Source organism: Dama dama, chromosome 22 (genome assembly GCF_033118175.1).
Source record: "Dama dama isolate Ldn47 chromosome 22, ASM3311817v1, whole genome shotgun sequence".
Lineage (NCBI taxonomy): Eukaryota > Metazoa > Chordata > Mammalia > Artiodactyla > Cervidae > Dama > Dama dama.
The window spans coordinates 29,067,172-29,082,855 of NC_083702.1; the positions used below are offsets into that span (position 1 = coordinate 29,067,172).

Consider the following 15,684-nt stretch of genomic DNA (forward strand, 5'->3'; position numbering starts at 1 on the left):
TAGACAGACCTTTGTTGGCAAAGTAATGTCTCTGCTTTTTAATATGCTGTCTAGGTATGTCATAGCTTTTCTTGCAAGGAGCAAGTGTCTTTTAATTTCGAGGCTGCTGTCAACCATCTGTAGAGATTTTGGAGCCCAAGAACATAAAAAGACAAAATCATTGATTTGCTGTCATTCAGTTGCTAAGTCGTCTCTGACTCTGCAGCCCCGTGACTGCAGCATGCCAGGCTCCTGTATCCTCCACTGTCTGATAAAATGCTAAGTGCCAGTAAATGTACGTCAAAAGGTTCCCTGGAAACATGGGTTAGTGACCAATTAATGGGACTGGGAAAGAGTAGTAGAGGTTGAGTGGGAGTTGACTACGGAGAGGGGATCATGTGATGATTCTTGAGAATCATCCTATCTCTTTGGAGACAACTCCAAACTCCCTTTGGGAAATATTTTTTTAGTTGTAACATACCGCTATGTACATTAAGGTGTTTAAAGTCCACTTAAGTGTTTCATACGTTTGTATGTACTTGTGTAACTACCATTCAGATGAGGAATGTTTTCAGTAAAACAAAGCTTCTTAATGCCCCCCTCTATCCTCTAGTCCTTCCCCTAGACCAGATTATGATTTCTCTCATCTTGACTTAGTTGTATGAGCTTTTGTGTCTGGCTGTTTTCACTCAACAAAATAGCAGTGAGATTTGTCCTGTTCTGGGTTGTTACTCTTATTTAGTCGTTACGTCGTGTCTGACTCCTTTGTAACCCCATAGACTGTAGCCTGCCAGCCCCTCTCTGTCCTGGATTCTCCAGGCAAGAATAGTGCAGTGGGTTGCCATTTCCTTTTCCAGGGAATCTTCCTGACCCAGGGATTGAGCCCATGTCTTCTGCGTTTCAGGCAGATTCTTTACCGCTGAACCACTGGGTAAGTTCTCTGTGTACCAGTCATTTAAAAAATAGTTGCTGTGTAGTATTTTGGTGTACAGTAAACCATAGTTTATTCTTTCTCCTGCTGATGGGCAAGTTGGATGTTTCTGGTCTTTGGCTGCTATTAACCAAGCTGTCTTAACATACTCTTCCACATGTCTTCTGATGGCAGGTGTACTTATTTCTCTGGTTGTATAGTTAGGAGTGGAATTACTGAGTCACAGCTAAGTGTATATTTAGCTCTAGAAACTACAGACTCTTTTCCAAATTGGTCATACATTTTATGTTCCCACCAGCAGTGAATAAGAGTTAATTTAGTTGCTCTAGATCTTGATATTTGGCATCTTGTTAATTTTAGCCGCTCTGGTGTCTATTTAGTGGTATCCCGTTGTGACTTTAATTTTTACTTCCCTGATGAGTAATGATAGGTTGAACACATTTTCAAAGGCTTTGGCTATCTGAATTTGCTCTTTTGGGTGAAGTGCCTATTCATACCCTTTTTTTTTTTACCTAATGATTTGTCTTTATTATTATATATAAAATTTTATATATATTTTGGATATAAGTACTTGGACCGATATATGTATTGTGAACACCAGTCTGTCTTTGGTTATCCTTTTTACCTTCTCCTAACAGGATTTTTTGAAGAATAGTTTTTAGTTTTAGTGAAGTCTAATCTATCATTTTTTTTTTTTATGGTTAGTGTTTCTTGTATTCTGTTTAAAAAATCTTTGCCAATCCTCGGTATATGAAGATGAGGAGGATCTTAGAGAAGAGTTGTCTTATAGTGATAGAGGAGATCATTTCAAGAGGTGTGTGTGTATATAACACTTCAGTTCAGTCACTCATCGTCTCTGACTCTTTGCGACCCCATGAACTACAGCACACCAGGCCTCCCTGTCCATCACCAACTCCTGGAGTTTACTCAAACTCATGTCCATTGAGTCGGTGATGCCATCCAACCATCTCATCCTCTGTTATCACCTTCTCCTCCCGCCTTCAATCTTTCCCAGTGTCAGGGTCTTTTCCAATGAGTCAGTTCTTTGCATCAGGTGGCCAAAGTATTGGAGTTTCAGCTTCAGCATCAGTCCTTCCAATGGATATTCAGGATTGATTTCCTTTAGGATGGACTGGTTGGATCTCCTTACAGTCCAAGGGACTCTCAAGAGTCTTCTCGAACACCGCAGTTCTAAAGTATCAATTCTTCAGTGCTCAGCTTTCTTTATAGTCCCAGCTCTCATATCCATACATGACTATTGGAAAAACCATCCCTTTGACTAGATGAACCTTTGTTGACAAAATAATGTCCCTGCTTTTTAGTATGCTGTCTAGGTTTATAATTTGCTTATCTTAATACTTACCAAGTATATAACTAACTAGTTTTTACTATATTCATAGGTTTCGGCAACTATCACTGCTACTTACATGATTTTGAAAAAAAGACAAGCACAAAAGAGAAAGTGGATTATTTAGGGAATAACATGCAGTTTCATATATTCAGTGATACTTTATGGTGGCAATTTGAAATCGTTAAAAAAATTCTGACTTGTAAGCTTGGACTGTCTAGAAATTAAGTATAAAAGCAATTGGTTGTAACATGTTGTCGTTCCATACTGTTATTATCTTACTATCTTTTAGTCTGGAATTCAGTTACTATAAGGAGTTAGATTATTTATTTTATCTTTTATATTTACCATATGCTTCAAGCATTTGCCAAGGAGTTCAGTTGCATTCCTGTCTTAAGCAGCATTGATGTTGGCTGCTCTGGTTTGGTGGTTTGTGTGTGGGATAATTGATAGATTCATCTTGATGAGGGATTTTTAGAAATGGACACTGTCTTTACTGAAAACATTTTTAAGTGGTTAATTCTTTTTTTTTTTTAATTTATTTATTTAATTGGAGGCTGATTACTTTACAGTATTGTAGTGGTTTTTGCCATACATTGACATGAATCAGCCATGGTGTACATGTGTCCCCCATCCTGACCCCCTCTCCCACCTCCCTCCCCGTCCCATCCCTCAGGGTTGTCCCAGTGCACCAGCCCTGAGCACCCTGTCTCATGCATCCAACCTGGACTGGTGATCTATTTCACATATACATGTTTCAGTGCTATTCTCTCACATCATCACACCCTCGCCTTCTCCCACAGAGTCCAAAAGTCTGTTCTTTACATCTGTGTCTCTTTTGCTGTCTCGCATATAGGGTCATTGTTACGATCTTCCTAAATTCCATATATGTGTGTTGTTATACTGTATTGGTGTTTTTCTTTCTGACTGACTTCACTCTGTATAATAGGCTCTAGTTTCATCTACCTCATTAGAACTGATTCAAATGCATTCTTTTTAATAGCTGAGTAATGTTCCATTGTGTATATGCCTGCAATGCGGGAGACCTGGGTTCAATCCCTGAGTCAGAAAGATCCCCTGGAGAAGGAAATGGCAACCCACTCCAGTACTCTTGCCTGGAAAATCCCATGGATGGAGGAGCCTGGTAGGCTACAGTCCATGGAGTCACAAAGACACGACTAAGTGACTTCACTTTCACTTTCTTTCACCACAGCTTTCTTACCATTCATCTGCTGATGGACTTCTAGGTTGCTTCCATGTCCTGGCTATTGTAAACAGTGCTGCGATGAACATTGGGGTACACGTGTCTCTTTCAGTTCTGGTTAGTTCTTTAGAGTGAAGCCTGGATAGAGAGAAGGGATGGAAGATAGGAAAAGAAAGGGCTAGTACAGCATTGCTGGCTACAACAGACGTGGCCATACACAGCCAGCAAAGCTTTTTCTTATTTCCTAGTTGTCTCTTGCTCTTCTCCTGCGCTCTGTCAGATGGAAATAAGTGTCTTACAAAAGTCGTGCTTGCTTCATTTTAAGAAATTTGATTTTGAGAAGTTTAAATAGTGTAAATATAATCTAACATCTGTTATATTTGACTTCTTAGCATATATGTACAAAGTAAAGAAATAAGTGGGATCATTTTGCACCTATATGTAGTTAATCTTTTTTTATTTTTGGCTCTGCCACATGGCTTGGCGGGGGGAAATCTTAGTTCCTTCACCAAAGATTGAGCCCATACCCTTGGTAGTGGAACCATGGTGTCCTGTAACTACTGGACTGTCCCCAGGGAATTCCCTAACCTGCCTTTTTAGTTTTGTATTGAACATCATTTCAGATTGTGTAATATTTCTATGTAATAGTTTCCCAATATTTTATTTAATTATTCCTTGATGGGCTTTTTGGGTCCAGTTTTTCACAATATAACCTATGAGGTCATTTTTATACACTACTTTTGTGAGCTAATATAAATTCCTAGAAGCTGTTTTGCTAAGTCAAAGAGTATATGTCTAGGCTTGCTTTTGAAAGATATTGTTAAATTCCTTCTGCAGAAATACATACCAGTTTATACTCTCACCAGCAGTGTTAGAATATAGTAGTGCCTGTTTCCCAGCAGCCTTCTTGAGGCTTGTTATTTATTCCCTTTTATTTTGCCAGTCTGCCAGTGTATGGTAATACCTTTCTACTTACATACTGTGCAGATACATATAATGTAAATACAGTACAAATACTTTTCTATATATTCACATTGTTTTTTCCCCTATGTTAGTTAGTTTTGTATTTTTAGGATGGAAAACTTTTTGAGCTTACTCATTATTGTTTTTTATAAAGTAGGAAAAATATTTCCCTCCTGTGATAGGAGTTAAATATTATCCCCATTTTGACCTTTTTCTAAAATGCAAATTTTTTAAACTTATAATTTTGAAAAATTTCAGCTTGCAAAAAAGATGGGAGGACTCCCATATATTTCTCTCTCTCACATGTATGTGTAAAGAACTCCCATATACCCTTCAGCCAGATTCACCGGTACCATTTTGCCACATTTGCTTTCTCTCTATCCATCTCTCCATCTGTCTTCCTCCCTCCCATCTCTCTCTCTCCTTTCCTCCCTAGTTTCTTGCACGCACACATTTCACACACTACACTGTTTTTGAGGAGCCGTTTAAGAGGAGCAGTATCCCTAAATTCTTCAGGGTGTGTATTTCCTAAGAACACTCATTTTATATAACCTTAGTACAGTTACCAAGATCCAGAAATTTAACATTGATGCTGTTAGCTACTCAGATTTCACTGACTGTCTCAGTAATGTCCCTCATGGCCATTTTTTTCTCTTTGTTTGGAATTCAGTTGAGTATCATGCATTCCATTTAGTTTTCACAACTTTTTGAAACTTACTTTCCTGAGCCTTTCTTTGTGTTTTATGGCAGTAATATTTTTGAGGAGTATAAATGTTTTATTTTGTAGTGTATTCACTATTTGGGAGTTATTTGATGTGATCAGACTCAGTTTGTGTATTTTTGGAGAAAATAAAAAGTCTCACTATTATCACTTCAGGGGATACTTGATGAGAGTTTGTTCCACCATAGATGAAGTTACCTAGCATCACTTGGTTAAGGTGGAATTTCCAGGTTCGCTACCACAAACTTTTTATTTGTACCTTTACAATTAATCAATTATTAGAGAGATACTTTGAACCTATATATAATATTGTTCCCCATTAGAACTAGTTTAGTATCCATTGATATTTCTTGCCTGAATCATTTATCACTATGAGGGTTATTACAAAATGAGTATTTTTCTAACTTTATTCCCATCTGAATTTATTAGTTGATAACTCTGATTTTCAGAGCTTTCTACCCATTGTTCTATCATCTAGCTAGAGAATGGACTCATGTGTTATGTTATTCTTAAGCTTATAATACATGGCTATCATTTTGATGCTCATCTAATACCGATTTTTATATATTGAATTTTATCAGTTTTTGCTCATGTGTCTTCTGGGGCAACTGCCTGAAAATTTATTAAAGATTCAGATGATAAGAGTCCCTTGGAGTTTTGGTAATGGCAAAGGTTAGAAACAAAAGGTCCAAAAAGACCTAATTGAGTTGATATGGGAAATCAGTGAAAGTCACGGACGTGTCGTTTAGGTTTAAATTGAATTTTATGTTTCCTATACTTGTTTTGCACTTGATGATAAAAAAGTTAATATCATATGAAAATAATCTTCTTAGCTCATTATCATTTTCTAGTTTTATAAAATCATACTCCTGAAATAGTTTTTTTTCTTTTAATAATGTTTGTCTTGTGTAATGAAAATGCAAAGATTATTTGTTGATAAGCAAACCCCTCCCCCTGACATTCACTTTGTCTTGTATGTATACCCCTGCTTTGTATGTGCTGTTAGAGTTTGTGTGAGGGGAGTTGCTGCTGCCATTTCATTAAATGTTGTGAAACCTTTTATTATTAAGGTTTGAAAAACATTCAGTTCAGTTCAGTCGCTCAGTTGTGACCTACTCTTTGTGACCCCGTGAACCACAGCACGCCAGGGCTCACTGTCCATCACCAACTCCCGGAGTCCACCCAAACCCTTGTCCATTGAGTCGGTGATTCCATCCAACCATCTCATCCTCTGTTGTCCCCTTCTCCTCCTGCCCTCAGTCTTTGCCAGCATCAGGGTCTTTTCAAATGAGTCAGCTCTTCGCATCAGGTGGCCAGAGTATTGCAGTTTCAGCTTCAGCATCAGTCCTTACAGTGAACACCCAGGACTGATCTCCTTTAGGATGGACTGGTTGGATCTCCTTGCAATCCAAGGGACTCTCAAGAGTCTTCTCCAACACCACAGTTCAAAAGCATCAGTTCTTCTGCGCTTAGCTTTCTTTATAGTCCAACTCTCACATCCATACATGGCTACTGAAAAAACCATAGCTTTGACTAGATGGACCTCTGTTGGCAAAGTAATGTCTGCTTTTTAATATGGTGTCTAGGTTGGTCGTAACTTTCCTTCCAAGGAGTAAGTGTCTTTTCATTTCATGGCTGCAATCACCATCTGCAGTGATTTGGGAGCCCCCAAAAATAAAGTCAGCCATTGTTTCCACTGTTTACCCATCTGTTTGCCATGAAGTGATGGGACCTGATGCCATGATCTTAGTTTTCTGAATGTTGAGCTTTAAGCCAACTTTTTCATTTTCCTCTTTCACTTTTATCAAGAGGCTCTTTAGTTCTTCTTCACTCTCTGCCATAAGGGTGTTATCATCTGCATATCTGAGGTTATTGATATTTCTCCCGGCAATCTTGATTCTAGTTTTGCTTATTCCAGCTTTGCTTCTTCCAGTCCAGCGTTTCTCATGATGTACTCTGCACAGAAGTTAAATAAGCAAGGTGACACAATATACAGCATTGACACACTCCTTTTCCTATTTGGAACCAGTTTGTTGTTCCATGTCCAGTTCTAACTGTTGCTTCGTGACTTGCATACAGATTTCTCAAGAGGCAGGTCAGGTGGTCTGGTATTCCCGTCTTTCAGAATTTTCCACAGTTTATTGTGATCCACATAGTCAAAGGCTTTGGCATAGTCAGTAAAGCAGAAATAGATGTTTATCTGGAACTCCCTTACTTTGTCGATGGTCCAGTGGATGTTGGCAATTTGATCTCTGGTCCCTCTGACTTTTCTAAAACCAGCTTGAATATCTGGAATTTCACAGTTCACGTATTGCTGAAGCCTGGATTGGAGAATTTTGAGCATTACTTTACTAGAGTGTGAGATGAGTGCAATTGTGTGGTAGTTTGAGCATTCTTTGGCATTGCCTTTCTGTGGGATTGGAATGAAAACTGACCTTTTCCAGTCCTATGGCCATTGCTGAGTTTTCCAAATTTGTTGAAAAATGTTGAAAAACATTATATGTGTTAATAGTACTAGGATTTTGAAGTTCTTTTAGCTCTTCTCTGGTCTTTATTTTTAATGGTGATTTTCATTCTCCTTGATCATTTGGTATTAAGCTTTATCATGGCTAATTGACCTCAACTTACCGAGCTCAGTAATATTTTACTTAACTGAAGAAAATAAAAATTAGTCATACACAGCATGTTTGATGATGGTTTTGATTTCTATTTTGCCAGTGTTACAGTTATTGTCTGGACAAATTTGTATAGTGTGGTGGAAATTACATAGTTGTACTTTTTTAGGTAGGCTCCATAGTTTTCTTTTTCTTCCTACACATTTCTCTTCTACTCTAGTATTTCTGTTTACTTTGAACACAGTACTTGTAGTCACTTAGTTGTCATGGGCTAATATATTTATTATAGTATTTATTATAACTTTTCCTCAACAGTTAGTCTCCCGCAGCTCAATATGATTGTGTTCTTTCGTAATAGTGAGATCTGAATGACATCTCATTGTGATAGAGTATTGCTTGAAAAACTTAAGACTTTCTTTCAGACCTGATATATGAAATAGCCAGTCCTTTTAGGTGTTTTGGAGTCAAGAACCTAGCCTAAATTGTGATAAAGAAATTGCATCAAACCAGAATTAAACTATTATATCCTCATTAACTGTGCATGTCTTACAGTTGTGCATACAAGCAGATTGTGTTAATTGTTACACGACACAGTGATGCCAGTCTTATTACATCAGTCACTGTGATGGGTGATGAAAAAGTTCCTTCTTCAGTTCCTTTGTAACGTGTGTGATAATGGTAGTTGATACTGATAATTTAAAAAATCTTTTGCTTTTTCTCTCCAGTTTTATTGAGATATAATTGACAAATGAAATTCTAAAATATTAAAGTGCACATTGTGATGATTGGATATGCATTACAATTGTGAAAGGATTCTGTCCATTTAGTTAATTAACACATCCATCACCTTGCATATTTATAAATAATACATATTTAAAATTTTAATATATATATTAAATTATATATGTGTGTATTTTTTTGGGGGGGGGTGAGCATATTTTACTTTTCAACATTCTCTGTAATAATACAAGACTTTAAGCACCCTGTTCTGTCTTTAATTCTCCTTTGCCTTTTTGTGTCTCTGTGTTTGAAGACTCATTTTCCCTAGGCTTGGCAGCCAGATTTTAGGAAGTTTCCACTGACTGAACATGGTACAGTTTGAGTATAAATAAGGAAAATAAGTGTAATGAACATGATGATACTGACAAACAAAACATGATTCCTTAACACACACACCCCTACCCACCCACCCACCCATGAAACTAATTGGTCACTGGTGGAGAATGGTAGGGATCTGGTTATTTGGAAATCTAAGAGTCTTGAGGTCATTCTTTCTTGACTATATGAGCTGTGCCACTGGGTATTCAAATTCTGGGGCCTGAGTTGTGCCCATGACCAATTAAATTAGAATCTTGTTGATGTGCTGCTAGTCGCTGCTTTATTTTAAAAAATCTTTCTGGTGATTTGGATGTGCACCCGTACTTAAGAATTCTTTATGTAGCTGTGATAGATCTTTGTGCTGCATGCTGGCTTTCTCTAGTTGGGGCGAGCGGGGGCTACTCTCGTTGCATTGCATGGGTTTCTCATTAGGGTGACTTCTCTTGCTACAGGACACAGGCTCTAGGCGTGCAGGCTCAGTAGTTGTGGTTCATAGGCTTAGTTGCTTCACAGCATGTGGAATGTTGTTGGACCAGGGATCGAACCCATGTCCCCTGCATTGGCAGGCAGATTGTTATCCACTGTACCACCAGGGAAATCCAAGAACTTCTGTTTACAAAGTTTTCCTCTTATGAGGGGACCCTGTAAGAGAAGTTCCACTTACTACAACACTGCGTGAACGTGATTAGTTACAAAAACTGATAATTAAACAACATTTCTCTAGTAAATGAGGATTCCAATTCAAAGCTCTTTGAAAGGAGGGGAAAAGGCACGGGGAAGAAAAATGGATGCTCTGTTTACTTTGTGCATGTTGCATATGGGGTCTCGGTTTTTATTAACTTACTCTTTACTCTCTGGGACTCCTTGATCCCACACTTCCCTGTTCTTCATCCCTGCCGACACTCGGCGGCTGTTCCCTTGCCGTCTGCTTTGCTGTTCTGCCTCACTTCCGGATGTTGGAGACTGCTGTCAAAACTCTCACCCTAAGTGTTTTTATCTTACCAAGTTCTTAGGTTTTAAATACTCAGTATATTCTGATTACTCCCAGATGTTTACATCTAGCCCTAATTTTCCCTCTTGGATTCCAGAATAGAATATTCAACTTGGATGTCTTAATGGAGCATTTCGAACTTAATATGTACAGAAGGTTGGTTTTCCATTTCAACCATGGTTCTGTTTTAGACTCAGTAAATAGTAAGATCTTCCATCCAGTTACCCTGACTTTAAGAGTCCTGCATTATTCTTAATTCTTCTCTCAACTTCTTGTATAGTGCCCCCACGTGCACTCCCAAATTCCATCAATTTACTTGCCTCTCAGTGTATTCTGAATACTGTTACTTAACATTCTGCTCTTTTATTATTCACCTCCCAGTTCATCTTCTAAGGTTCCCTTAGTTATTGCTCTTTGAAATCGTTGGTAACTCCTCCCTCTCTGTAAATGAACATCCAACTTCGCTGCTGCTGCTGCCGCCAAGTCACCTCAGTCGTGTCTGACTCTTCGCGACCCCATGGTCTGCAGCCTACCAGGCTCCTCTGTCCATGGGATTTTCCAGGCAAGAGTACTGGAGTGGGTTGCCATCGCCTTCTCTGATATTTCTTAGCATGATGTATAATATCATATCTGATACCTATCTGCATCTCTCTTACTCATTCCTTTACTAGACCTTCATAGGAGTTGTGTTCCAGCCAAATGCTGAACTACTTGTACATCTCAAATGGATCTCCGTTTGCCCTCCTTGTGGTTTTGTATAGGCTGTGCTTTCTACCTGAGGATGTTAAAAACTTTGTTTTGGAAAATTTTTATTTTACAGAAAATGTGGGAAGATAGTACAGAGAGTACTCATGTACCTTTACCCCATTTGTTTCCCCTGATGTTATCATCTCACATACTGTGGTACACGTGTCAAAACTAAGAAACCAACATTTGTACCTGGAGTTTTTGTTTTCTTTTACATCACTTGCTAATAAATACTCCTGTATCTTCTGTTCTCTGCTCTGTGTTTCAGTAGCCCCTTGTAGATTTTTATAGCACTTACGGGAGTGTGAATATGATTGACAGTCTTGGTGCTGCTTCATTCAAACAAGTCTGTTTGGAAAAACTGTCATTCCATGTTTCAAACTTTATAACAGCTACATGCCCACAATAGCAGCTAACAAATGTTTCAGTGGATTTGGAAGATAGAACATTTAAAACACTCGTTGTCTAATGACCAGTTTTTCCCGATTGTTCAAATAGATTTTTTTTTTTTAAATAGCACCATGTGTGGTAGCTTATGTTCAGTGGTCATTGTTGTATGTGTGGGTGAAACATTGACTATTTGAACAGTAAAATGACTCAACACCATGAAATACTTGTGTTAAGAGGAGTGAATGCAATAAGACCATTTGAGGTGACAGATTTGTCTCTCAGCTTGTTCTCTGTGATAAACACTAAATGAGTGGAATATTGATTAGTGACATTTAAAGTTTTTCTGTTAGGGTAAATGAATTTGTATTTTAGTGAAAGGTGTGTGATTCTATTGTATTTGTCTTCATTGAAAGTGCTCTTTTCTCTCATTCTAAATTCTCATTTACTTTGTTTTCTTTTTAACATTTGTTTTTGATTCTTTGTTTAGTTTTTGGTTTTGATTCTTGATTGATGGATGAATAATCAAAACCAAAGAAAAAACAATTTTCTATTAGAATTCTTATTATTGATTTTATTTTCTGAGCATTGAATCATTGCTGATTGAAATAAACTTGAGATATTTACTCTCTTAGTTCTAGGTAGTACCAGGGCTTATTTTTTGCAGTTTTGAAGGAACCCAGGACAGAATGAATCTGTCAACCTATTTGAATCCTTGTAATTAAGGATAATCCTGGGTGGATTCGTATGACAAATCCCTTGAAATTTAAACCTGGGGACTTGAATCTGAACAGTTACTGTCACTGCTGCCTTAATTGTAGTCAAGTAGCAATTCTAAAATTTGGAATGTGGATTTTATCCATAAATTTGTTTGAATAACCAGTACTCAACCAAGAATCTAAGGGTAAAGCTGTTTTATTTGTTGCATTCCTTGAAGTATCTGTCACATGGGACACAAAATATGTAACTGACACAAAGTATGTTTTTTTGGACTTCACTGTTGGTCCAGTTGCTGAGACTCTGAGCTCCTAATGCAGGGGACCTGGGTTCAATCCCTGGTCAGGGAACTAGATCGCATATGCAGCAACTAAGACTCAGTAACAGCCAAGTAAATAATAAAGTATGTTTTTAGAATAGGTGTTAGAAAATACAGGGGGTGATATCTTTTAAAATGGAAAAGCAAGAAAAATAAGTACTGCATGTCTTAGTCTATGGCAGTATTGTACAGTTTAATAGAAATAACGTGTGAACTGAATGTTATTTAATATTTAAAATTTTTCAATGCTGTGTTAAAATAGTTAAAACAAGTGAAAATGAAAATAATTTAAATAACATCTTTGACTTAACCTATTTGATCATTTCAGCCTCTTGTCAATATACATAGTTATTAAGATGTTTTGCATTTTCTGGTACTAAATCTTCCAAATTTGGTGTGCAGTTTATACTTGCAACACTTTTTAAAAATTTTGAACTAGCTGCATTTTAAGGACTCTGTAGCTCTTTGTGTCTAATGACTAGCATGTATTGAGCAGTGTGAAATTAACTCTTCAGGGTGATTCTCTTTCAGCACTCTTAATTCAGGCTCTGAACACTTGGATCTATATTTATTTTATTTTTTAACCATTTTTTAATTGAAGTATTGTTAATTTGCACTGTTTGGTGTAGGTATACAGCAAACAGATTCAGTTATAAATACATAAATATATATATATTCTTTTTCAGATTCTTTTCCATTAAAGGTTATCACAAGACATTGAATATAAACAGTAGGTCTTTGTTGTTAATCTGTTTTATACATAGTAGTGTGTGTATGTTAATCCCAGTCTTCTACTAATTTACCCCCTCCCTATCTTCATCTATGTTTAAATTTCACAAAATTTGCAAGTGGAGAAGTAGATTCACATGCTCATGTTTTCCAACCATATTTAAAATTTTTTTTGGTATTTAGAAGGAATTATCAGATTTTAAATTAAAATGGTTATTAAGAAAATACAAGTGAAAACCACAGTGAGATACTACTTTATACTCACTAGGATAGTTTTAATAAAATAAACGAAAAATGACAAGTCTGGGCAAGGATGTGGAGCTGTCCTTATAAACCTTGTATTTGTTTGTAGGTTGTGAATACACGAAATACCACTGAATTATATACTTTAAAATGGTATGTTATATGAAATTCACCTCAAAAAATTAATAAAATTAAATAAAAACAAAGATTCAGTTTCTTCTGGTAGCGTTATTTATAGTGTAAGTAGAAGCGTCTGACTGGCGGCTCCTGTCGTAGCTAGTGGTGTTTTCTGGCAGTGTGGTAATCTGCAGAAGATGGAAACTTTAAAAAGCATTATTCTTTTTTGGTGCTCAAAATATGTGTAGTAGGATTTTAGGTTGTAAGAATTTAGCAACTGTCAGATGCCCAGCTTCTTTCTCAAGGTCAGAATCTGTAGCTGAGCCTTCTGTGATGTAGGCAATCCGAGGACCACATTATTGATAAGAGTTGTAAGAATTAAATGAATTGTGAAGCCCTCAATATGGCTGATTGTTTCTTTTCAAGATTCCATAACTCTTTGTCCGTTAGCCTTGATGATAGTCCTTTGAAGTTGTCGCTTTTATCTATATATGTCTTGCTGATCACATTTAAGCACTTTCAGTGCGAAAAGTATCTCTCATCCATCCTTACACTTCTAGCATCTAATGTTAATAGTACTGAATATGGAATAGGTAAGTATTTGAACTAAAATCTTAAGTCATCTTCTCTCTCTTAACCTACTGTGCACTTTAGAATGGTCAAAGATTTCTGTTAGCAATACTGAGTACCGTTGGAGCTCTTAACATGTCTCATATAGTGAAATGAGTAGAATGATTCTTAATGGCACTGTGCAAGGGTTTTGCTGTGAAGTGTTTCAGCCAGCACTGATTTTTATCAGAATCTGTAAGCCAGTGTATTTAGAAATAGCTATGATTTGCAGGGAGCTTCTGGCAATGTATATATTTGTAAAAGTATATTCTTGTCCTCAAAATGCGTGGAAAAGATGGGTTGGGATAGGTGATCTAATCATGATCTGAAAGTGTGAAGATGTTCCTCACAGGAGGGTGAACTCTTTTCACGTGGTCAGATTTAAAGAGATTTTGTGAATAAAGTTAGGATCTTTACTAATAGAGGGCTGTTGGTCTGGAAGATCCCCTGGAGGAGGAAATGGCAACCTACTCCAGTATTCTTGCCTGGAAAACCCCATGGACCGAGAAGCCTGGAGGGCTACAGTCCATGGGGTTACAAAGACTCAATCGCTTCTGTGTGTGCACGCGCACGCACACACTCTCTCTCTCTAGAGGGCTGTATTGTGTTTTTTAGAAGTTTGAAATGGTAGCGGTATCTCATCTGAAAGAATACCCACACAGACACACACTAGAGGGCAGTATTGTGGGAACAGTGGAGTCTTGTGGTATTAATCTAGAAAAATGTAAGTTGAACCACCTGGGAATAATGTGTTGGATACATTTAGTGGCATACATGGCAGATTTGCCTGCTGCTTGTTTGGTTGTCAAGTCAGAATCTAAACAACTGGAATAAATCCCTGATGGAAACCCCCCAGCAATCCAGTGTGGATTTTGCTGTTTTTATGATCACTTTGGAAAATGTTTTAATTAGTAACATTCATTTCTTAGAAGACCTGAAAATATTATTTTTTAAGATCTAACTAGAAGTCTTAGTAAAATTGTAATTTTAGTGATTTCCAAACATTCTGCATCCATTGTTGGAATAGCAGTTGCCAGGAGACTTGGGTAGTTAAGTGGACCTTGTTTTCTCAGTTTTGCAAGAAGACTGTGGTGGTGGTGATTCAGTTGCTAAGTCATGTTTGACTCTTTTGCGACCCCATGGACTGTAGCCCACCAAGTTTCTCTGTCCGTGGATCATAGATCCTTTCTGGAATTAGTTCTGTAGTGTTACTGATTTAATTCTGAAAATACAAAGTATCCACTCGTTTCTATTTTGCTTGCATCATATACAGCACCCCTGACATCGTTGTTTTTTTATTTAGTGTGTCGTCGGCGGCTGCAATGCCAGCTTTGCTTCTCAGGGAGGGCTAGCTCGCCATGTACCCACACACTTCAGTCAGCAGAACTCCTCAAAAGTCTCTAGCCAGCCAAAGGCCAAAGAAGAATCTCCTTCTAAAGCTGGAATGAACAAAAGGAGGAAATTAAAGAACAAAAGACGACGCTCGTTACGTAAGTATTTAATACACACAGTGTATTAAGACAGTGTATCAGATGGTTTAGTTTTATCTTAGGCTCTAATGCAAGTTCAGTTTCTGCCATTCTTCAACTCTGCTTATCTATTTTTGTTAATAGTGATGAACAGATAGGATCTTGGTCTGTTCCTGTGAGAATTCAGATGTATGTTTTACCTCTAGTAGCTGAGGGAGCAGAAGTACATGTGGACTTATAGTACAAACTTTATAGAAGTAGATTTTGAGGGCTATTGTAATTCTGAATTAAGACAATTTAAATTATGACAATGTTGGTGTTAATAACAATATTTTAGAAAATTTGAACATGTTAAAGATTTAAACATCAGGTACCTATCTAGTTCCAAAGTGGTGAGTGTGAATAAGGAAACTCAGTGTAGTCTGTGTCTTGGTGCTTAACAGTCTGCTGTGACACATATGTGTAGTGTTTATGTGCTTAATTACAAGATTAGGAGA

The 15,684-nt window shown here is 37.4% G+C and overlaps 1 protein-coding gene across 3 annotated transcripts in view; it reads left to right on the plus strand.

Moving 5' to 3' along the window:
• Positions 1–15,684, plus strand: part of AEBP2 (AE binding protein 2) — an 82,364-nt gene that overhangs the window by 36,599 nt on the left and 30,081 nt on the right. For all 3 annotated transcript variants that reach the window (XM_061125101.1, XM_061125100.1, XM_061125102.1), the window contains exon 4: positions 15,022–15,208. In XM_061125101.1, the coding sequence (XP_060981084.1) occupies positions 15,022–15,208 (187 nt within the window). The remainder of the gene's footprint in view (positions 1–15,021; positions 15,209–15,684) is intronic.